At 37.3% G+C, this 25,588-nt stretch overlaps 1 protein-coding gene across 3 annotated transcripts in view; it reads right to left on the bottom strand.

Moving 5' to 3' along the window:
* cul2 (cullin 2) overlaps positions 1-25,588 on the bottom strand; it is a 33,701-nt gene extending 8,113 nt beyond the window's left edge. Inside the window, exons 1-19 of one of the 3 annotated variants that reach the window (XM_048173957.1) lie at positions 25,446-25,584; positions 24,836-24,907; positions 22,639-22,778; positions 21,915-22,017; positions 21,724-21,818; positions 18,603-18,708; positions 18,350-18,432; positions 17,517-17,613; positions 13,889-13,999; positions 13,569-13,731; positions 13,318-13,442; positions 13,071-13,178; positions 11,349-11,408; positions 11,099-11,227; positions 7,131-7,217; positions 6,757-6,909; positions 4,650-4,727; positions 4,424-4,490; positions 1,186-1,415 (exon numbers count right to left, since the gene is read on the bottom strand). In XM_048173957.1, the coding sequence (XP_048029914.1) occupies positions 1,186-1,415; positions 4,424-4,490; positions 4,650-4,727; positions 6,757-6,909; positions 7,131-7,217; positions 11,099-11,227; positions 11,349-11,408; positions 13,071-13,178; positions 13,318-13,442; positions 13,569-13,731; positions 13,889-13,999; positions 17,517-17,613; positions 18,350-18,432; positions 18,603-18,708; positions 21,724-21,818; positions 21,915-22,017; positions 22,639-22,757 (1,914 nt within the window). In that variant the 5' untranslated portion in view covers positions 22,758-22,778; positions 24,836-24,907; positions 25,446-25,584. Of the gene's footprint in view, positions 1-1,185; positions 1,416-4,423; positions 4,491-4,649; positions 4,728-6,756; positions 6,910-7,130; positions 7,218-11,098; positions 11,228-11,348; positions 11,409-13,070; positions 13,179-13,317; positions 13,443-13,568; positions 13,732-13,888; positions 14,000-17,516; positions 17,614-18,349; positions 18,433-18,602; positions 18,709-21,723; positions 21,819-21,914; positions 22,018-22,638; positions 22,779-24,835; positions 24,908-25,445 lie in introns of all 3 variants that reach the window. The other 2 variants (XM_048173956.1, XM_048173958.1) reach the window with 2 other exon arrangements.

Raw genomic sequence — 25,588 nt, 5'->3', positions numbered from 1 at the left:
GCCATCCACTGGTTAAACTTGTAATTTTATGTATTTTTAAATAAAAGTTTAAAAGTTTATCTTTAAACTTTTAGTTTTACCAATCATCACATTAAAAATAACACTGAAATTGGATCATATTCACTCCCATATTTTCACTCCCAAAAATTTACATGAACCCTGGAATGCATAATGTAAAAACATTTGACTATTTCTGCGACCGTGGTTCCAGTTAGCGTTACTCACTGGAGAGCCTTACATAACTTGTTCATTCTTGGCACAATATTTCTCCTGGTTTCCACGTCAGCGCTGTTTGATCTGATACCTGTAGATTATAACAGAATACTTCACCGAATTTAAATGCGTCCCACTAGATGTCGCTGGCATGTTATTAATGCTGCCTTCACATGCAATCGAAAATGTGATAATTGCGGCGAATTCAACACTTTTTCATGCTATTGAAAATGGATAATTGAGGTGAATTCAACGCTTTTTTTAATTGGATCTCCCAGCACTCTGTAGTAACAGTGATGCATGATCTAGATCGGTGTGCGAGAACCTAGCTCGCGCGGTGTCACGCTGTTTATTATTGTCCAAGCTGATAAACTGTCCATGATTCACAGCTCAAACGAATAGCGCGGTTTCATTCCACTTTTGATTCATTTGCTGTCTGATGTTCTCATATGCATTATGTACAACACAAATGGCAGCTCTCATCAGTTGGGCAACATGGTGGTCTCACCAGTGCGTCCTCTAACAAAATTTATTCGCACCGGCAGGAAAAAAAAGTCACAAAATGCAACCATTTGGTCGCAGTCTGGAGCTCTGTATTGTAATGGGCATTTAGTTTTCAACACACGCCATAAGCGGTCGACCAATCACGACAGACTGGGCAATCTGACCAATCAGAGCGAGTAGACCAATCACATCAGTCTGGGCCATCTGACTAATCAGAGCAGAGCAGGCTCTCAGAAAGGAGGAGTTTAGAGAGATCGGATCCTTTATCGAACCGTTTCAGACACTGTGAGAAAAGAGCTGATGCTGCAATGTAGAAAAATGATGCATGGATGCATGTAACCCTATTGTACGAGACTATAAAACAAAATTAGGAGCCTTTAAAATAGCATAATAGGGGCACTTTCTAAATCAAGCAATCAAATAAACAAAAAAAAACAAACAAAAAAAAAAAAAAGGTTGGATAAGCACCTGTGACTGCGCTGCTCCCAGACTTACTTTCTGAGAGTCATGGCTGATCATCTTGACGTCCAGCAGAGATTTAATAGTCTTCTGGAGCTCCTTCTCGTTCATCTGTGTGCTGTCTTGCAGTTCTTTGTAGCTCACAGTCTCGCCGTTATTGAACGCCAGCAGCACGGCCATCTGATAGGTAGTTACCACGGCCACGTAGGGCTTGGACAGATAATTCATCTTTACCTCACCTGAAAGAAAAAAGTTGGTTGAGAGAACCACTATGCACTTATACTATGCACTCTGTACTTTATAACGTTATTCTGTCATTCAACATCAGAGTGTGATAGTCCCTCCCCCTCTGCTACAGAATTAAAACTGCAACAGTTAAGTGCACGAAGCGTTCAACATTTCTTTTTTTGGTTAATTAAGTGCATCATCTGGGTATTTAAAGTGCACTTTCTTTTCAGGAATTTTCAGTGTGAATTCACCATTTATACTACCAAACAGCATAAAATAGTGTGCAAATTAGGACCCACCTTTAAACTTATAAGCTTAAATGAAAATTAGATGTTTCCTTGGCAACTAACTGAAATAAAATAAGTTTAAAGTAAAAGGAAATTTCAACAACTACATCTGAAATGATAAATAAACTAAAGCAAAATATAAATCTTTAATGAAAAAAAAAAGCTAATAAAAACAACATGCACATAAAATTACTAAATCTTGAAGTAAAATTAAAATGAAAGAAAACTAAAATGAAAATATAAAATTAAAGCTAATACAGAAAATTAATCAATACTATACTAGTATATAAATAATACTAAAATAACTGGAGAGAACTGTGAAGTTTGCAGAGATGTGATTTAGGCTACTTTGAAGAAGCTCAAATATAAGATTTGTTTGATAAGTTTTGATTTGTTTAACTTGTTTTGGTCACCACATATTTTCCATATTTCAGTGTTATTTCATAGACTTTACTATTATTTTAAAATGTTCTAAAATTCTAAAAAGGTGGAAAATAGTGATAAATACAGCTGCAAGCAGCAATTAAGGGGCCAAGCACAACAGAAGCAAACAAGGAAGCTAGCAGCAGACCAACAATGTCATAACGGATTATGATAGCAACTGAGACAAAGACACTGCTTGTCAATTTTAAAGTCAGTCATTAGCTAGAGCCAATTTCATGTTTTGTTCAATTATAGCACCACTAAGTGGCGCAGTCCCACCGTTTTTTGTGTGCGTCCTCAGAGTGCCTCCATACATAAGCATGTCAAATTTGGTGAAAATATATCATTTCGTTTAAGAGTTACAGACATTTATATGTATGAACACATAAAAAATTACCCACATCTGACCTTTGATTGCAGTTTTTTGCCACTTGCTATCAACATTTTGACATTTGGCTACTAACGTGTAGTCAACGACCTATGTTTCCGATTTCCCTATGGTGGTTTCATCTCAATCAGACTAATGGTTTCTAAGATATTCACAAATGTTGTATAAACACTAAATCTCAACGTTGCACTAACATAAGGGGAAACCTAGCTTGTTAGGCAAGGATTCAGTGAAAATAAGTCAACCACATCCAAAGTTATAAGCACGTAACTATTTTTTTCACCACTAGATGGCGCTGGTCTGAAACTTATCAGACTCCTTCTGGGCATTGTGCTGATGACCATACCGAGTTTCATAATGATACGTTCATGCGGTTGTAAAATACAACATTTTACTACAAATTCCAAAATGGCTGACACCCAAAAAATAGCCAATATGGGAAACTTGGATATTATTTGACTTGGCATGATGCCCCGAATCTAACGAGACCACTTTTATGATTTTTGGACAAATCGTTCATAAGTTATAAGCAAAAAATAGCCATTTTTTTGTATCTCCGGACCAGTAGGTGGCACACCTGGCATGTAACCTCAGGTCATGCTTGTGAAGACATGGACCAAAAATTCCATAACTTTTTGTCGGCATAGTCTGAAGATGATCTGATTCAAGTCTCAGCAAAGGAATCAGAGAGAACAATTTTTTTTATTTATTTTTTTTTAGCCCTTACAGTTCAAAAGTTAACAAACATGAGTGAAAATTTAGACAGGTGGTGGCGCTAGAGGCATTTAGAAACTCTAAAATCAGTGTGGTTAATGTTGGGACAGACCTCTATCAGTGTGCCAAATTTCATAACTTTCCCACAAGCGATTCTATGGGCTGCCATAGACTTCCAAAGCAGAAGAAGAAGAAGAATGCCAACGGATCCAATAGATGCCTTCGCAACTTCGGTGCTTGGCCCCAATAAAGAATGAGTGACTGCGTTCAAACTTTAGTCTGGTACTGTATGTGAGGGCTAAAGGTTTGTTAAAATGCTCTCAACCCGGTCAATGTTATGTATCTGCACACTAATACGGGTGAGTACTAGAAGTGTGACTGTATTTTGCTTGTCCTGCTGTGTTAACGGATTACTTAAAGGATATTTTGTCACAGCTCAGTGTGGTAATCCGACTCTTGCTGCTGAACCGTGCCAGGGATTTGCTGTAGTTGTGTAGAAATACCAGGTGCTGCTAATCAGGCTTCCACAGCACCAGCCAACAAACATTATCTCGCGCAAGTCATTTCTACTTCATCAACCTCTGGGCCAAAATTAGGAATTCAGATGGTGTAGGTGTAGTATGGAAATCAAATTAAGTGTAATATAAAAGGTCAATATATTACATCTGTTGATTCTTCACATTTAGTATAAATAAAAAAATACATTAAAATAGTTTGCTTGAAGTTTTTTTTAAATTATTAATATGATTACTTGATTAATTGGGGGTTTTTCTCAGCTAATATTGATATATGTGATTAATTCCAATAAATTTGATTTTTTAATCAGTATATCCTGTAATTAATTCATTATTTATATATATATATATATATATATATATATATATATATATATATATATATATATATATATATATTGAAAACATCTTTAATGACGTTCATCTTCAGATGTACACTACCGTTCAAATGGATTGGGTCAAAAAAAAAAAAAAAAATTATACTTTTATACAGCTTTGCAATCATTAGAATAAATTACATTTTATAAAATATATTCAAATGGAAACCCAGAATTTTAAATTGCAATTATATTTTAATTGCAATATATATACGGCCAAATAAATGCAGATTTTTGAGTATAAGAGACTTCTTTAAAACATTTTATAAAATCTTACCGACCCCAAACCTAGTGTACATTTATGTTCAACTTTACCTGTGCAGAGATAATGTAGCCAGGTCAACTTCCTTCCGCTGAAGTGCTGGTTATAAAACAACTCAAACTGCAGAAGGAAGAAATCGGTTAAATCAGCGTTATCTACTTTTATAATGAAATGAAAGGGGATTTGACATGTTCAGTTCTCAGTACAAGGAGGAAGCTTAAGTTCTTGACCCTAATGATGACATGTAAGATTTTGGAGCATGTCGACATGACAGCTTACCATTTGTACACTTTTCTCCAGCTCCTGTGGGATGGCAAACGTGGAAGAGGGAACATGTGTAAGGGGCCATGCGCCTGCCTGAAACACATGTAAAATAATCATATTCCACATTATTGCAGCATTTTCCCAACAGCTGTTAAAGTCACCATGAAATCAGAATTGGAGATTCTTGTTTTTTATGGAATATTTATTTTAAAAGATTTATCTGTGCACATCATTATTCTTTTAAATTCATGTGCCTCATTATCAAAATCACTTCCCCACCCTCTTGCAGTGACATCTCTTCTCTGATGATGAGGGCGGGGCAACCTGTCACTCACATTAGATCCACCAATAGCAAACCACAACCATCCAATTAATTCGTCACGGACAAAATCAAGCCCCGCCTTACATTTGTTTTTGTTCCAAAAGCTGTTTCACTCAGATATACGGCACAATAGAGAAGAAAAGACCAGCGCAATTTCTATTTCATGTCAACTTTAAAGGTGCAATATGTAAGAATTTTGCAGTAAAATATCCAAAAACCACTAGGCCAGTGTAATATATTTTGTTCACTTAAGTACTTACAATATCCCAAATGTTTCCAACTATTTGTAAATCGTGAGAAAATTGCAATTTTAACCAAGGCTGCGGGACGTGAGAGGAGTCGCCTGTCAATTGCGTCATACCCGCGTTACCCTCGGTTTCCGGTTTTATTTTGTAGAAACCATGGAAACACCAAAGACGCTTTAATATTTACGTTTAATAGACAAGGGGATAACTGTTTTGATATATTTATAGACAGAAAACTAATTATTGCTATATAGCTCAACACGTTTAGTCTTGTTGTATAAATCAAATTTTCTTGATTTTTTGTGAGTACCATGCTTTACCATGCCTCAGAGAAAAACACTATTTTGTCAAGTAGCTAACATAGCATAATCAGATGCAGCTTTATTTTTAGTAACCGTAATACAGCATTTTCTCCATCATACAATACGTTTTAAAATTAATTGCATGTCATTTATCAACACAAGCCATCCAGCATTTAATATGATATTCTAAAGTCGATCTTACTGCAGTGTGTAACAGTGTCTCACAGCAGCCGCCAAGCGAACGCACAGAGTAACGTTATAACATCATTTTCAACACTCTCAAATGTATCTAATATGATAAACAGAGCTGCGTTACCTCATACTCATGACCGGAAAAGCGGAAGCAGCGACTGTGTCATAATAAAAGTTCTGCTGCTCGTGAGGCGTGTTGCGCAATCGCTCCAGCTCCTCGTTCAGCTCCCACAACACTCGCTCCTGCTCTGCTTTGTACTACAGTAACATTAATAATCGCATCCATGAATATGATTTCTTCCCGAGTGCTATCCCTAATCTTTTCCACTGGCCGTTGAGATGAAGACCACATGTCCCAAGATTCCATGCTCAAACTTGGCATCATCAAGCTATGCCTTTGTTTTGAATAGGCCTCTAGCGACCTCTAGCGGACAGAAAATATTACACATTGCACCTTTAAAGTCATAATTTAGTGTTTTATGACCATTTTCACCCTTTCTCCAACCATTATAACTTAATAGGCTGTTTTTGCAACTGCATGTTTAAGACTTTCATATGTAAATGACCTCTGTTACAATTAGCTAATCATTTTGAAAGTAAAATGAGTAGCAAAATTCTGTTTATATAAATGTGGGCGGTCGTATGTTCATGTTCTCATGGTTGTGATGACAAAATTGTGGTGATTTCTGAATTTATTTTTAAATTGAATTTATTTGGTAACTTCATTATTGTAATAATTGAATAATTACTTATTTAATTATTTATATAATTTTTCTGGGGGGGGGGTCTCGGTTAATATTGATATATGCATTTAAAAAAAAGCAAACAAAAATCTCAATACATAGCAATATTGAATTGCAATACTTGCAGAATCGCAATTCTTAAAAATCACAAAACATATCGTATCTGCACCCAAGTATCGTGATAGTACTGAATCGGGAGTGTATCATCCCAGCCCTGTTAGTTATAGTTAGCTTTATAGATCTTAGTGTGAAAAGGTCTTAATACTTAATGTTTGGTGATGTGTAAAACCAAGTATGAACAGTAATATTCTCTCTTACCTGTAATACATAAATCTGGAAGCTGATTCCCAGGTCTACAACTGTCTCCTGGGTTTTGATAAAGTTGTTGAATTTGTTGTTGAGGTCGGTGCTGACGCTCATATCAGTGTACATTCTGTGCAGTTTGCTTGTGAATTCATAGCCACATGCTTGCTGCAAGGCAAAGGGCAGAGGAAGGAGAGAGAGAGAGAAACAATGAAAGGTCTTCTCACTTTAATCACACAAAACCCTTCATCAGTCCCATTTGTGGTTCTACATAATGACAAAGCTGAGGCGCCCACAGAGAGCAAACACTTGATTATGGACGATGAGTCACATCTGTAAACTTCTACACACTTTTCAAGAAAGACGGCTGTGTGTGAGACTTTCTGTACCTTCAGTTTGTTGATCATGGCTTCCTCTGAGTCCATAGATAATGAAAGTCCATGTATTAACCTCTTTGCAAGCATTCTGGCATAAAACTAAGAATAAAAGAAGAAAAAGAGAGAAAAACAAGAAATCATTAAGTGCCGCACACAGAAAGACTACCAAACCAGAAACAAAATGAAAGAAACTATATCAAACCAGTTCAGTCCCCAATAAACCTTTTCACGATTTAACATTTAAAATGTTTTAGCACATCATTAGCATGTTTCAACGTGTTACTAATGTTTTAACATTTTGCTTGCATGTTTGTTAACATGCTGCTAAAATGTTTTAGAATATTACTAGCACAACAATGCTAACGTTTAACACATTTTGTTACAATGTTTTAACACACTGATAGCATTTTTCTAACGTTTTAGTATTTTCATATCATGTGGTAATGTTTAACACTATGTTGATAACATCCTTTTAGAATGTTCTAACAATTTTCAATTATGTTTTAACCTGTTAAAAATCTGCTAATATGTTTTAACTTTGTTGGCACAATGCTAGCATGTTTTTGCATGTTGCTAACATGTTTTAACACGTTCATAACATAGATGCATTGAAGCCATGTCGGAATTAATATAATTACGAGATTTCAAATAGTTCACGTCCAGTTAGAACTCATAATTACAACTTATAAATTACATTTTCAGAGAGCTTTGACTTATCACTTGACTGCTGCAGATTAATTTTGATGTTGATAGTGTTGCCATAGAAATGCATTCTGAGTCCGAGGACATGAACAGCTCGAAGTAGAACGTTGTGGGTTGTCATCTCGCAATTACGGTAATTACAACACGGCGTGAACGCAGCTCATGTTTCTCATGTTTTAGCATTTTTTGCTAGCATGTTTTAACACGTTGCTAACACAACAATGCAAGCACATTGTTAAAACATGCTAGCATGGGGTGCACATATCAAAATATTTAACCAACAGCTTTTAGCTTACATCACAAACCATGATTTGCAATTTCTCATTATCATTGTAGAGAATTTAATTGAATAAAATTCAGTATCCACGCAGGTGGAGTTTGGGGGGATGAGAGCCAATGATTTTGTCTGAGCTATGAATAAAACATTTAAAAAAATAATAGAATTAAGTAGATGTACAGTATCTCACAGAAGTGAGTACACCCATCACATTTTTGTAAATATTTTATTATATCTTTTCATGTGACAACACTGAAGAAATGACACTTTGCTACAATGTGAAGTAGTGAGTGTACATCTTGTATAACAGTGTAAATTTGCTATCCCCTCAAAATAACTCAACACACAGCCATTAATGTTTAAACCGCTGGCCACGAAATTGAGTACACCCCTAAGTGAAAATGTCCAAATTGGGCCCAATTAGCCATTTTCTCTCGCTGGTGTCATGTGACTCGTTAGTGTTGCAAGGTCTCAGGTGTGAATTGGGAGCAGGTGTGTTAAATTTGGTGTTATCGCTCTCACTCTCTCATACTGGTTGGAAGTTCAACATGGCACCTCATGGCAAAGAACTCTGAGGATATGAAAAAAGAATTGTTGCTCTACATAAAGATGGCGTAGGCTATAAGAAGATAGCCAAGACCCTGAAACTGAGCTGCAGCACAGTGGCCAAGACCACACAGCAGTTTAACAGGACAGGTTCCACTCAGAACAGGCCTCGCCATGTTCGACGTATGAGTTCTGCCAGCATTGCTGAACAGGTTGAAGGGGTGGGGGGGTCAGCCTGTCAGTGCTCAGACCATACGCTGCACACTGCATCAAATTGGTCTGCATGGCTGTCGTCCCAGAAGGAAGCCTCTTCTAAAGATGATGCACAAGAAAGCCCGAAAACAGTTTGCTGAAGACAAGCAGACTAAGGACATGGATTACTGGAACTATGTCCTGTGGTCTGATGAGACCAAGATAAATTATTTGACTCAAATGTTGTCAAGCGTGTGTGGTGGCAACCAGGTGAGGAGTACAAAGACAAGTGTATCTTGCCTAAAAGACACTGAAGCAGAGCATGACCCCATCCCTTCAGAGACTGGGCTGCAGGGCAGTATTCCAACATGATAACGACCCCAAACACACCTCCAAGACGACCACTGCCTTGCTAAAGAAGCTGAGGGTACCTAAACCCAATTGAGTATCTGTGGGGCATCCTCAAACAGAAGGTGGAGGAGCGCAAGTTCTCTAACATCCACCAGCTCTGTAATGTTGTCATGGAGGAGTGGAAGAGGACTCCAGTGGCAACCTGTGAAGCTCTGGTGAACTCCATGCCCAAGAGGGTTAAGGTAGTGCTGGAAAATAATGGTGACCACACAAAATATTGACACTTTGGGCCCAATTTGGACATTTTCACTTAGGGGTGTACTCACTTTGTGGCCAGCGGTTTAGACATTAATGACTGTGTGTTGAGTTATTTTGAGTGGACAGCAAATTTACACTGTTATACAAGCTGTACACTCAGTACTTTACATTGTAGCAAAGTGTCATTACTTCAGTGTTGTCACATGAAAAGATATAATAAAATTAGTGGTGGGCCGCTATCGGCGTTAACATGCTGCATTAATGTGAGACTCTTATCGGGTGATAAAAAAAATACCGCCGTTAATCTACTCTCAAATTTGGGTTGGGAGCTGGGTCTATACTATGCAAGCTATGATGACTTTCACCTTGATATTTTAGCGTGGATGTATACCTAGCCGAATTGCACTGTAGGGGGCGAGAACGAGTCTTCGAACCTGTGTGTATGCCTACTGTGAATTTACCACATCAAACATGATGTGCTAACATGGATGCAGCTATGAAGCTGCCGGGTTTGCTTCAGGGAAAATTTATTTTTAAGAAGCTTCCCAATGGAAACAAATGGTTGTTTGCACCTTGTGCAATGCGGAATTAGTTCTTCCAGTCTCAAGTATCACCTAAACACAACGCATCCCTTAGCTAATGCGGAAGATGCCGGGCCAAGCACTGATGTAGCGCAGGGGAAGAGTCGTCGTCAAACTACTATGTTTGAGTGCAACCGAGGCAAGCCCGTCAGCACAGCTCTATCAGCCAAGCTAACTAATCTCCTCGCTCAGTGGATTGCCACCAGCGTGGTTGAAGATGATGGGCTCGAGCTTGTTCTCCAGGCGGCCACAGGTGACCCATCTTACAAACTGCCTGCGAGGCGAACTATCATGAGGAGGATTCGGAATGCCTTCAGCAGAATTCAAATGAGCCATTTTAATCTAGATTAATCTAGATTAATTCCAAGATTATAGTGAGATTAATCTAGATAAAAAAATGAATCTATGCCCACCACTAAATAAAATATTTACAAAAATGTGAGGGGTGTACTCACTTCTGTGAGATACTGTAAGTATTATACAATTAGACAGAAATAGAATATCTAGTGATGCAAACTACTCAACTTTTTATGAACTTTCACAGTTTTGAATTGAAAATATGCAATCATGATTTATGTAATTTACAAACGAATGTGTCGAGACAAGAAACGTTTGCATTTTCGACATACGAAGATGAGTGAATGTGTTCACATTTTAAAATATTATTTGCAAATAGTTTAAATTGATTACTTCATAACTACTATTAGACCTAGAACTTCTTTTACCATTCTTATTTATTTATTTCCTTAAATCTTTTAATCCTTTATTTAATTCCTTTATTATTATTATTATTATTATCGTAATAAACCCCCCACCCCACCCAAAAGCTTGCAACATTTACCATATCCTGTTCCTCTATCTTCTTTGCAATTTCCTGTTCCCCTATACCTGAAGATAAATTAACATGGCCCACCCAAAATCTTTGCAATGTATTTGCGTGATGAACAGTTTGTCCTTTACCATTCCTTTTATCCAGATTGTGTTCCTCAAAGAGGAAAAGGAGTGTATCTTCTTTGCATCATTTCCTGTTCTCTTTCTTCTATACCTGAAGATAAATTAATTCATGGCCTCACCTTCTGAAACACATCTTTGTCATCAATGTATTTGAAGACCGTGATGAAGCTGGTCAGTTTGTCCTCAACTTCATTCTCTGTCATTCCTTTTGCAGATTTCTTCAACAGATTGTCACAGTACTTGGCCAGCTGTGCACCGGCAAAGAGGAAAAGGAGTGTCAATGTTCTGACTGTGTGTGTTCATTAGGTTTATACAGAATTTACTTAGTCATCTTGATCTAACATTGGGAAATAAATAGTGATTACACACCAGCTCAGGTGCTTTGCAGATGGATTTGGGCTCTCTGTAGTTCACTACTGAAGTCAAGGCCTGGAAGGGAAATGAGCAATAAAAGCACAAACCACAAACTTCAGTGTTTCGAAACACTCACATGAACCCGAGGGCAATGCGTTCTGAATCACAGATTCCCCCTACTGGACTAAAGCGAGAATGTTGCAGAGTTTGAGTCTTCCTGTTCACACCTTGTTCCTTCGTGCCTGCCCTCACTTCTGACTGACTCCTCCGTTTGGCTCCTCCGTCCCTCAGCTCCAGTTGGCCTCCTCACTCTCCCCAGTGTTCACTTTGTTGTAGTGTCTTACACTGCGGCCTTCTGGAGCCCCGGCTGCGCTCGGTGAGCCGCTGTTCCGATCTCCCGCCGGTCCTTCTGCGCCGCCTGGGCACTACGGCATGAAGCCTTCGGTCCCTGAATGGCGGCCCGTACCTGACCCGCCATGTCTGCCCGCTTATGTCTGCCCGCTATGCCCGCTGCATGACCCGCCATGGCTGCCCACTTGAACCCGCCATATTATACGGTTCTGATATGGCTACGGCTCCTCCCCCTATATTATATTACTGGAGATTATACTCCTCCCCTTGCTCCGGTTTATAGGGCGCCGCCCCCCTCCCGGTTGTTTACGGCGCGAGGACGCGCCTACCGGGATTATATTATCCCTTATTTCCCTATATTATTATTATTATATATTACTATAATTGCATTTGTATTATTTCAAAGTACTCCTTGTCCGTTCTCTGTTGCATGTTTGGTGTTCCTGCCTTTTTAACTATTATATTATGTTATTGCATTACATGACATTATAATGTATACACGTCACACATTAATTTCCATAATTGCATTCAAAGAATTGATGTTTATACTATCATTGTTGTTGTTGTTTTTTTTTACATTACATTTTACTATACTTAGTAATTTACATAATTGCATTTGTATTATTTCAAGGTACTGAATTTTTACTATTATTATGTTATGTTATTACATTGTCATTTATCATATTATATATTAATTTCCATAATTTCATTTGTGTTTTTTCAAAGTATCGATGTTTTATTATTGTTGTTGTTATTATACATTACATTACATAATATTACTATATATTCAAAATTTCCATAATTGCATTTGTATTGAGTTTTTACTATCATTATGTTATTACATTATAATTTATCATATTATATATTAATTTCCATAATTGCATGTGTATTGTTTCTAAGTATTGATGTTTTTACTATCATTATGTTGTTATTACATCATGATATATTAAATTCTATATTAATTTCCATAATTGCATTTGTATTATTTCTAAATACTGATGTTTTTACCATCATTACATTGTTATTTATTATATTGGTAATGCTTTATTTTACAGTCTCCCTGTTACATATCTTACATGTTCTTACTATGTAATAACAGTAATAGTAACAGTAATATTAACTAACCCTAAACCAAACCCTAAACCTAATTATACAGTAAGTACAAGTTATTTATTAATATTACTCAGTACTTATTTGTATAATTACACTGTAACAAGGGCACCTTCAAATAAAGTGTAGCCATTATATTACATTATATTATACTGTATGTTAATATTTCAAAGTATTGATGTTTTTACTGTCAATAATGAATATGTCTAAATCTTTCCCCCATTACTGTATATACACTTGTAAATCATTTTAAACTGTGTTAAAATGTAAGCGTACCTTATCAAGCGCACTCATGAAGTGTTGGTCCCCATTCAACACTGTGTTAATCAACTGGACAAATTTACTATGAACCTCTAACACTGACTCAACAAACTGGGTTGGCATCTGCAAGACAAAGATCAGAAGAAAACATCTGAGGACACTGTAATTAATGCTATATAGAAACAATTCTGCATATAAAGCAGTTTTAATCAAATATATATATAGCTACCGACCACTTTTACACATAACCCCAGTTACTCACGTTTTCCTGAGAGAGGTTACTGGTGGCTCTGAGACCCTCATCGTGGATGTGGACCTGGAGCTCTTGGATCATGTGAGGTAAGCCGCTGGACACGGCTCGCAGTAGCGTGTACATATTCGCCATATCTGAAACCAAACAAACCATCAAGACGTCTTACATTTACAACATGCCATTCGAGACACATACATACAGAAATCCATAAGCCGAAAGTGAAAGTTCACACTGGTTGTAAGCGTAAATAAAGTGCTGACCCTCTCTCTTTTCCTGTCTGATGATATTTTGACACTCCCCGTGCAAGAACTGCAGGTGATCGGCCACCATCCTCTGCTGACATTCATGGATGACTTTGGCGTAAGAGCTGGGGTGCAGATACTTCCGACATCTCACCTCTTCATCTTTCAACCGGCCTAAAACCTGCAGCAGCAGAAAACAGCAGGCCAGCAGAGTTAACGTATCCTGATTATGATCACGATAAAGCTAGACACTAGATGCTAAAGCTAGATGTTCAAGTAACTGTTCTAAATGTAAAAGATGGTACTGGACAAATTAGGCTGTGGTTAGACAATCTCACCTTCTCCATATATTGGGAGCAGTTGGACTCCTGCAGTAGATTGGAGGCTTCCTGTTTGTAATACTCGCCGGTTTTTGTCAGAAACGGCCCCTCAAAGATTTCCTGATAAAACTGGGATGAAAGCAAGAGGGTGTGGCCTTCAAATGAGATGCATGATAGCTGATACACAAACTCTAAGCATGCAAATATGTACACAAAAGTTTGGGGTCGGTAAGATTTTTTTAAATGTTTTTGAAAAGTCTCTTATGTTCAATGTGATTATACTGTAAAATGTTATTCCTGTGATCAAAGCTGATTTTTCAGCATCATTACTCCAGTCTTCAGTGTCACATGATCCTTCAGAAATCATTCTAATATTCTGTATCCATGTTTTTTTTTTTTTTTTTTTCAGGATTCTTTGATTCTCTGAACAAAATTATAAATGCAACACTTTTGTTTTTGCCCCCATTTTTAAATGAGCTGAACTCAAAGATCTAAGATAGATCTAAAAACCATCCACCTCACAGGTGTGGCATATCAAGATGCTGATTAGACAGCATGATTATTGCACAGGTGTGCTTTAGGCTGGCCACAATAAAAGGTCAGTCTAAAATATGCAGTTTTACTGTATAGAGGGTATGCATTGACGTCACTTTCCCGCCGGAACCCGCTCCCTCAGCTGGACTGAGTGGCAAAAGAACCTGCTGCGTGACTGGATTTAATAGGGGAAACTGTGAAAACGCGAGTAAAACAAACGATTATACTAAAGGTTGGACTCGAAAGTGTTCCTTACAGCTTGTCAAATAAACCTAATCCATGGATATTGACATGCAGCCAGGAATCGTGTTTCCTGACATTTATATGTGCCTGATTTCGACGCCGGGGAAATACATAGAGCAAATCTGCCTGTGAATATTTTATATAACTACAATATAGGTAGGTTTAAATCCGCGTAATCACTTATATCAATGTTATATCGTCATATTGTCCAGCCCTAAAATATATATAGTTTTAAAAACACCCAATTATGCAGAATATAAGATGGAAAATATTTAATTGATGATCTGTCAACATAATATATAACAATACAATATATAAAGTATGATTTTACCTCAAAATCCAACAATTTGACACAAAATGATAACTGCAAATCCATGTTTCTCTGCTGGAGTCGAGTTGTTTCTGTGAAATGCAGTGATCTATTTGCTTCTTTTTTCTGTTGCTTTCGGCAGTTTTTAAATATATACCTCAGGTTTTATGTCAAAGCTATTTGTATAGTCAATCACAAAGCTCTTTTCCATTTTGAATGCGTTTTGTGTGTTTTTCGCAGCATTCACACTGAAAACCAATGCTGCCGCTCAGTCTTTTGCCACTTAGCGGGCGTAACCGCAGTCATAACGGTCGACGGTGACGTCACGTGCATACCCTCTATTGGGGGGTCCAAAAACCGGTCATTATCTGGTGTGACCACCATTTGCCTCATGCAGTTTTATCACACAGCACAATGCCATAGATGTCATAGAAGTTTTGAGGGAGCGTGCAATTGGCATGCTGACTGCAGGAATGTCCACCATATCTGTTGCCCATGAATTGAATGCTTATTTCTCTACCATAAGCCGTCTCCAAAGGTGTTTCAGAGAATTTGGCAGTACATCAACCGGCCTCACAACCGCAGATCACGTGTTACCACACCAGCCCAGGACCTCCACATCCAGCATCTTCATCTCCAAGATCGTCTGAGACAAGCCACCCGGACAGCTGCTGCAATAATCGGTTTGCATAACCAAAGAATTTCTGCACAAACTGTCGGAAACCGTCTCAGGGAAGCTCATCTGCATGCTTGCTGTTCTCATCGGCAGTTCGTCGTCGTAACCGACTTGAGTGGGCAAATGCTCACATTTGATGGCATCTGGCACTTTGGAGAGGTATTCTCTTAATTTTATTGATGGCATTTTGAATGCACAGAGATACCGTGTCGAGATCCTGAGGCCCACTGTTGTGCCATTCATCCACGACCATCACCTCATGTTGCAGCATGATAATGCACGGCCCCATGTTGCAACTATCTGTACACAATTCCAGGAAGCTGAAAACATTCCAGTTCTTGCATGGCCAGCATACTCCCCGGACATGTCACCCATTGAGCATGTTTGGGATGCTCTTGATCGGCGTATACGACAGCGTGTTCCAGTTCCTGCCAATATCCAGCAACTTCGCACAGCCATTAAAGAGGAGTGGACCAACATCCCACAGGCCACAATCAACAACCTGATCAACTGTATGTGAAGGAGATGTGTTGCACTGCGTGAGGCAAATGGTGGTCACACCAGATACTGACTGGTTTTCGGACCCCCCAAATACAGTAAAACTGCACATTTTAGAGTGGCCTTTTATTGTGGCCAGCCTAAGGCACACCTGTGCAATAATCATGCTGTCTAATCAGCATCTTGATATGCCACACATGTGAGGTGGATGGGTTATTTCAGCAAAGGAGAAGTGCTCACTAACACAGATTTTTAGATTTGTGAACAATATTTGAGAAATAGGTCTTTGGTGTACATAGATCTTTGAGTAATTCTAAGGGCCCTATAATACACCCGGCGCAATGCGACGCAAGGCGCAGCGCAAGTGTGTTTGCTAGTTTGCGTCCGGTGCCGTTCGCGTTTTCCCATTCAGCGCCACGTCCTTAAATTAGTAAATGCATTTGCGCCAGTTAGTGCGCCCATGGGCGTGCTGGTCTAAAAAAAGAGGTGTGTTCAGGCGCATTGCCGGCGCATTGCTATTTTAAGGAGCTGAAAATAGACTGCGCCATAGACCAACTCAAACCTGGTCTAAAGTCAATGGCGCAATATTTTTTTGTTAGAGCGTGTTGGTAGAAACTGCGCCTCTGGGCGCGTCCACAGTGCGCGTTGACTTTGTTTATTACACACAGGGATGCGCATCACACAAACATGCCAAATATTAAAAACAAAAGGATTACAGTGTAAAAGAATATTATTGTGTAGGCTACATAAATATAAAAATGTAATGATGAATAGTCATTGCGTGTATTAGAATTAGGCTACCTATTTTCAATTCAGCCTATTACTACTTATAATGATGAACGAAATTGGCTAATTAATTGAACAATCGTGCCAATACACACACATATATATTAACTGACTTTAACTTCGCGCACAAGCAGATCGATTTCTTCGCTTGAAAAGCGTTCAGCTTTTCCGCCAACAAATTCCGCCATGTAAATAGCAATCCGCCATGACACTCTGATTGGTTTATTGAACGTTACGCCCATTACTCATTAAGAGAATAGGGACAACCCATTTCAAAAATGCGCCCCGGCGCACAGACCGTTTTTCCGTCGTTAAAATAGCAAAAGTGGATTTGGACACGCCCTGAGTGCACCTGCGCCATGCGCTTTACACTTTGCGTTTAGATCATTAAAATAGGGCCCTTAGATTTTTGAGTTCAGTTCATGAAAAATAAGGGGTCAAAAACAAAAGTGTTGCATTTATAATTTTGTTCAGTGTATATATACATAAATATTATATTTACAGAAAAAATAATTCTAACATTTGCATAAAAATAACAAAAACTTTGAATCAACGTCACATAAAAAAAAAAAAACATGCATCTAGATGGAGATTCTCACCTTTAGAGGAAACTTTTTCTTGTATTGTTCAACATGAACAAAGGAGTTGATAACCCCATGGATTACTTTCTGATTTGGGTCCTCCCCACATCGGTCGCTATGGAAACAACATAAAAAATTAATCAAAATGCAAATGCATCTTCTGCAGAACTGAAATATAATCAATAGAACTGAACTTGAGTTCAGGTCATGCAAAAGACTATGGAAAGTATCTGTGGTACCAAAGACTTGCCATAGATATAATTTGTTGTAGTTTGAAATTGCAAACCGTAAATGTATTTACAGTAAAACACAACAGAAACAAGCAAGAGGGCAGAATGGTTTAAAAGCTTGCATTTTTGTTATAGTACTTTTTACACTCGTAAAAAAAAAAAAAAGAAGTTTGTTATTACATCTATTGTATAGAGAACTAGGTGAAATAAATTTCTATGTGAATAAGCTACACCTGGTTAAGCAATACCGGTGTAATTCCTCTTGGTGGAACACAATTTTATTCCTTTAGGGTTGTTAATTATTAATTGCTGATCAATTAATTGCGTTTATTGATTACGCTTGGTTTGATCCCTCGCACCATTGGCTTGTTTGTAAAAATGAAGTGGACTAAAATCTATAAAAGAGACTAAAAGAATTAAATATTCAATATTGGTCGACACAAAATATAATAAAATGAAATAAAATAAATCATGTTAAGAGTAAATAAAAAGTGAAATAAAGTAAATGAATGTTTCGGGTTAAAGTAAAAAATAATTTGATTGAAAAAAATTAATTAAAATGTTTTGAGTTAAAGTTGTATTTAACCCGGAAACATTCATCGCATCTCACGTTTAACCTACTTCTTGATCTCTTTCAGAAGCATCCCGATCAGCATGGGTTGAAGGGGCTCAATCATTAACTTCCGCCACATGTCCAGTGCAAGCTAAAAACACAACAACATACTTATAAAAAAAAAAAAATCATACTGTTTATGAAAGAACAAAAACTTGTGAATAGCCCAACATCCAGTCTGTTCACATCAAAAAAAGTTGATTTGCCAGCAGCCTGTGTCATAAGATAAGCACACAGTACTTGTAAGGAAATCATGCATACCTCTCCGATCTCCATTAGCGGCTCATTCATATCCACTCCTCCATATCCATACTGCAGGTCTGCTTCAGTCAGCTTGTTCTTCTTAATAAACTGTGTGTTCAGGTACCTGCAGTGAATTCATGAAAACACTAATTAGGGAAAAGCAGTTGCTATTATTTTACTTGAATGTGTATGTTGATGTACAATAAAGCCACGGGTGACGTCAATTCAATAGCTGCTTGTTTTCACAGCTGACCAAGACCAGCGGGACAGTGATGGGGTTCAGGCCAGCATGGTGAAATCAAGCAGAAACTGACCAAAGCCCTTGGCAAGGCCGAGGTCTGCATGCCAGAGAAACAATACCTTGTGCACTCAATGTAGTGCATGATAGTGAACATTCAGAATCAGTGATAATATGTATGATTTTTAATAAAAGGCAAAAACAAAAGAGAAAACTATCCCTCAGCACAAATCTTCAACCAAGAGAATATGTTCAGATTGGCATATGAAAACTGCACTCTTAACAAAACTGTAACATGCATACTACACTGTATGTGCACAATGTATACATGCATGAAATAACCGGAAAATCTACTACATTTGCCAGAATGTGCAGTAAAAAACAGGCACACTTCAGGGAATACTGTATCCCACAGTGCAACGCTCCCAGCTTCACCTGCCATTTCAACAGTTCCTAATGAACCAAAAGCAACATCAACTGTTATTTGAAGCATCCCTTTGTTTGTTTACCAAAAGGTTCAGACAAGTTTACACAAAAACTAGATTATGGATTTCAAAACTATTCAATTACTTTAACTTTTTATGTCTGATATGATAACTGGACTGAACTACCGTTCAAAAGTTTGGAATCAGATTTCTTTCTTTCTTTTTTTTTAAGAATTTAATACTTATATTCAGCAAGGATGCATTCAATTGTTTAAAAGTGACAGTAAAGACTTTTACATTGTTACAAAAAAATGTTTTCTAATAAATGCTGTTCTTTTGTACTTTCTATTAATCAAATAATACTGAAAAATGCAGCATATTAGAATGATTTCTGAAGGATCATGTGACACTGAAGACTGGAGTAATGATGCTGAAAATTCAGCTTTGATCTCAGGAATAGATTACATTTTAAAATATATTACAACAGAAAACTCATTTTAAATTGTAATAATATTTCACAGTATCACTTTTTTACTGTATTTAAAGGTCCCGTTCTTCGTGATCCCATGTTTCAAACTTTAGTTAGTGTGTAATGTTGTTGTTAGAGTATAAATAAAATCTGTAAAATTTTAAAGCTCAAAGTTCAATGCCAAGCGAGATATTTTATTTAACAGAAGTCGCCTACATCGAACGGCCAGTTTGGACTACATCCCTCTACTTCCTTCTTTAATGACGTCACTAAAACAGTTTTTTGACTAACCTCCGCCCACAGGAATACACAAGAGTTGCGTTTGTAGAGTGTGTTTGTCGCCATGTCGTCGAAACGCTGTTATTTTCATCCCGCAGTCCAATCACCGGGTCTGATTCCGGCTCAAATTGATAGGGTAAAATTAAAGACATGTTTACAATAACACTGAGCGCGTGCATCTCCACGTTATGGAAAGGCGTGACCTTTTTCTGGGCAAGGTGTGCTAAGCTGCTGTCGAATCACAACACAGGAACCGCTGGCACAATCAAACTCGTTACGTATTTCTGAAGGAGGGACTTCATAGAACAAGGAAGTCATCAGCCCGTTTTTATGACAGTGGAAACAGCGGTATACAGATAAGTAAATTATGTGAAAAATACTGTGTTTTTTTACACGCGAAACATGAACACATGTTATATTGCACACTATAAACACAATCAAAGCTTCAAAAAAACCACGAAAAACGGGACCTTTAAATACAGTAAAAATAAATGCAGCCTTGTTGAGTATAAGAGACTTTTAGGTAGTGTAGTGCTGTTGTCAAAACTACCCTCTTCGGTACCAAGTCGGTACTGACATTTTAAAAATGTGACACTTTGAGCACTGGTGAGAAGATTTGTAAACACCACTGATTGGCTACTGTGTTCACGCGCTGATGAAATGATCAACGCTTCAAAAACATGTTGTAAATAGACATCAATGACACTCTTACACAGACACACACAGGATAGACGCCTACTTACAAACGCTCCCATGCGTTGATCATTGTAGCCAATCACAGACATGTATGTTGAGCGTGTGAACACAATGGCCAATCAGAAGTGTTTACGAATCCCCTCAACGGTGCTCAAAGTGTCACATTTTTAAAATTTATTTGCCACTCGTTTGCCACCTGCTGTCACCTGTTGGAGTTTGGGTTCCTTGCCGCTGTCGCCTTTGGCTTGCTTAGTTGGGGACACTTGACATTTGACTTGACATTTGATATTCAACAGTATTCTTGACATTTATTCAACAGTGCTTTGATCTGCCTGCATTGACACTATTCTTGAAGAGCTGCTGTGCAGCAAAAACTATGTACCAGTTATCAATGTAAAGCTTGCTTTGATACAATCTGCATTGTAAAAAGCGCTATATAAATAAAGGTGACTTGACTTGACTTGACTTTAAAATTTCAGTACTGACTTGGCATCGAAGTCAGTACTTTTGACAACAAAAGTACTGTGTGTATTAGTGTATAAGGTAAGTTTTACTTAATTTGAAAATTTGACTGATTTTCTTACTGGTTTTCTAGTCGAGACTAATATTGGCCTAAGCGTTAAACTAAGGTTAAACACAAAAGACCAATCGTTTAATATTTTGACAACCACTCAAATATGATATAAACACTTTTAGGCCACTATTAAATAAGGGTTCACCAGCATGAACACGAACACCATTTACCAACCAAAAACTCTGAAGATCAGTACAATTATTTTCAGAATTAAAAGTGAACTAGCCTTACTAAAAATAAAAATAATGACTGTTTCCAAACAGTTTTCCAACTGTCAACCATCTGATATTGTTGAGCAAACCCGCACCTAACTCCACCATTGGCTGAGCCAGAAAGTCAACCTATGAACTGCTCATGTATAGTCGTCTCTGCTCATTAAACTCGCCCAGGAGAATTCTAACACTGAAAAATCACCTTAAACGTCCTTCACAAGAATTCCCTGAGCTAGCTGAACTTACCTGTATAAGCAATCCATGTACTCAGCACCTTTGCTGTATTCCTCCCAGTATCTGTGATACATCACCAAAACCTTTTCCTCGGACTCCAGGACTCTCTGTAAGACACATACCGCAATGATGCAATGATGCAAGACATCCACAATTAAAACATAATGACACTGGCCTGAGCCACGAGCATCACCCCATCTTACCTTGAACAACTGACGGACATGGTTCTCCAGAAACACCTTTGTCTCAGTGTACAGTCTTTCCCCTAAAGGCTCTGGATATGCAACACACAGCGCATATATGTCACTGAAGCCCACGTTAAGGATTTTTTAATGCAGGATATTTGAATCATAGTATTTTAGTTTTATATGTACTGTTGTGTGCTCTCATTTCTTTTATTTGATTATCTAAATTGCCCACAAGGGATCTCAATAAAGTTGAACTTGAGGATACATGAAGTTACTCTAGCGGTAAAATGTTTTATGTTTTTGAAAGAAGTTTCTTAAGCTCCTCAAGGCTGCATTTATTTGATCATAAATACAGTAAAACAGTACTATTGTGAAATATGATTATAATTAAAAGTAACTTGTAATATATTGTAAAATGTAACGATGCATCTGTGATGAGTTATTTAAATAGAATTCTTTTGTAACATTATAACGGTGACTTTTGATCAATTTAGCCTAATGAATCCTTGCTTAAAAAAAAATATTAATTTCTTTCAAAATCTTACTGATCTTCCCAAAGTTTTGAATGGTAGTGTAAGAGGTACATATAAAATATGTAAAACATTTAATAAATGTCCATTGCAACCACTTAAAATAAAATGACCAAAAATCTGATTACAAGAATCATTAAAAAGGAAGAAGAAAGAGGAAGTAATAGTTCTAAATCAGGACAGATGTAGACTACTAGAGATCAGGATACGAGAAGCGGTCGTTCCATGTTGCCCTCTCCACGTAATCAAGCATCACAACCGCTCTGATTGTCGTTAGGAGCTTGTTCCACGTCTCATCGAAATCCACCACCCGCGGTTTTAAGGACATGGTGTGTGGCTTCGGCTTCGACTGGAGGGGGGAAAAAACAGGTGACAATGAATTCATTACAGCATTCCCATTAGTGTTGTTAATAACTAAAATGAAAAAGACTAATAAAAAACATTTTCGGTAACTGAAATAAAGTGAAATTAAAGGGTTAGTTCACCCAAAAATTTTATTTCAGTCATTAATTACTCACCCTCATGTCATTCCACACCCGTAAGACCTTCGTTCATCTTCGGAACACAAATTAAGATATTTTTGATGAAATCCAAATTATTATTTTTTTATCCTCAATAGAAAGCAATGAAACTACCACTTTCAAGGTCCAGAAAAGTAGTTAAAACATCGTTACAATAGTCGGTGTGACTACAGTGGTGCAACCTTAATGTTATGAAGCGACAAGAATAATTTTTGTACGCAAAAACAAAACAAAATAAATTTATTCAACAAATTTGTCTCTATCCTGTCAGACTCAGACTCGACGGCTCCTGCGTCAGCATCACACGCATGTGACGTGCTTGCTCACATAACCAGCGTCGGCCAATACTGAGCCGGCGTTCGGACGCAGAAACTAGAAGCGATGCAACGAAAATAGCATAGCGTTGTTTTGTTTCTGCACACAAAATGTATTCTCGTCGCTTCATGACATTAAGGTTAAAAAACTGCAGTCACGTTGACTATTTTATCTAAGTTTTTACTACTTTTTGGGACCATGACTGTGGTATTTTCATTGCTTTCTATTGAGGATAAAAAACTCTTAGATTTCATCAAAAATATCCTAATTTGTGCTCTGAAGATGAATGAAGGTCCTACGGGTGTGGAAGGACATGAGGGTGAGTAATAAATGACAGAATTTTCATTTTTGGGTGAACTAATCCTTTAAATTAAAAGGCATTTAAGCTGAAGCACTAAAATTATTAAAAATAAAACAACAAAAAATTAAAGCTAAATAGAAATATTTAAGCAAAACTAAAACTAATAAAAATGAGAAAAGCACACAGAATCTAAGATTAAAATGAAATTAAAATAAAAACTAATTCAAAATATAATAATAGTATAAATAATAATAGTAAATAAATTAATTTCAATGACTTTTGCAAGTCAAATTAACTGGATAATTATTTTTGTTAAAATGCATTTTATCGAAATGGCACACAATGAGTTGAGCATAACTAGCAAATTATATTCTCTGTAGGAAAATCCCATGATAATTTTCCCCAATGATTACTATTTTAAAACTCCCTGAGGTTTTCCAACTTCCTATTAATAGTAAAACAGTAGTAGCTCCAATCCACCACATGCTGTCCTTAAATTGTTCAAATACAATTAATAATACATCTAGGTTTTTTCTTTATTGAAAAGAAACAACTTTATAATTGTGTATGTATTTTGTAAATGCAATTTAAAAAAAAGGCTTTGGCATTCTGTAAATTACATTGTGCAAAGAATTTTGTTTTTTAAGAATTTTTTTATTAAAAATGTTTGATCATACTTGTAGTGAAATACCAATATATCACCCAGGCTGAAAGATATTTCTCCATTTTCATATTATGAGTTAACATGCATAAAATATTTTAAATAGTTTGTGTACATTTTAAATAAATAACCTGTACAAATTTTGGATCCCTGCAATTTTGTGTACGTCTCATTTGCTTACATTTTTTTAATATTTGCTTTATCTAAATTTTATATCAACCTCCCTGCTCTCAATATCTCAGCCCTGCTTTCACTCCCTGACAGTCAGTGTTGAGTGTAATTATCTAATTACTGTAATTTAATTACTTTTCCCTTGAAAAACTAAAGTATGGGATTGCTCGTAATTTTTCGGCAATTTTATTATAGTTACTTCTTATGTAACTGCATTTTATACTGTATAGACAATAGAACAAGTCTATGTGAAACAACAGTGAATTTAACATCAAAATTTAATGTTAAAATGTATGTTTTAATGTAACCTTCTCCCTTTATTCACTCAAAGAATAATTATGCAATTGTACAAGAGAGTAAATAGTACAGTAATCTAATTACACTGTTGAAGACGTAATTAGTAGCTAGCAATTAACTACTTTTTTAGAGTAACTTACCCAACACTGCTAACAGTTGACCACCACAACACACAGATGTAACAATAAAGTAATTTCACTTGACAGGTATGTCTACAAGAGAATAAAGTCAAAAAACATGCATGTCTGCCTTCTACACAAAACAACCATAAACCACGAACCTCATTAACAACAACACATTCAAGGGGAAATTGAATATCAGAGTGACTGATTGTCACAATAAAGACAGATCACTGAAGATCAACTCATTATCTCAGTGTCAACAACCAAAACAGCTGTCAAGGCACATCAAAGTATAAATATCATTTGATCTACATAGAAACACCTCTATAAATAGCCAAAACAAATGAGTTTACACCTCCAGTAAATCCACTTGCTGTAAAACAGAGTCACCCCCCAAACTGCAGAGGCCTAGTTACACATATCCAAGATAGGATAGCATGAAAACAGAAGCTGGTGGGTTATTTTAAGCAGACGTGATTGAATAACAGCTGTGTACTGTGGTAAACAAACACGTACACGTGTGTTTATAAGAGAAGGCTGTGTGTTTACGACATAAATACAGTGTTATGGAGCAGAAGCAGGAGCTAACGTCTGAGCTAACATGAGCGCTGCTCATTCACACACACACCTGAGATTAAGAAAGCCCTGCTGAGCTGCGAGTCTCGGGCGGTCGGGAGGCTCGGGTGTGTCGGGTCTGGATGTGCTGTCCACGGGTCAGTGTGTCACAGGTGTGGGTTTGAAGTGAAGCTGTCAGGACGCTTGATTCCTCTC

This window comes from Megalobrama amblycephala, linkage group LG22 (assembly GCF_018812025.1).
Source record: "Megalobrama amblycephala isolate DHTTF-2021 linkage group LG22, ASM1881202v1, whole genome shotgun sequence".
In the NCBI taxonomy this organism is placed as follows: domain Eukaryota; kingdom Metazoa; phylum Chordata; class Actinopteri; order Cypriniformes; family Xenocyprididae; genus Megalobrama; species Megalobrama amblycephala.
The sequence above is the reverse complement of the archived record's forward strand: the minus strand, read 5'-3'. Positions and strand labels throughout refer to the sequence as shown.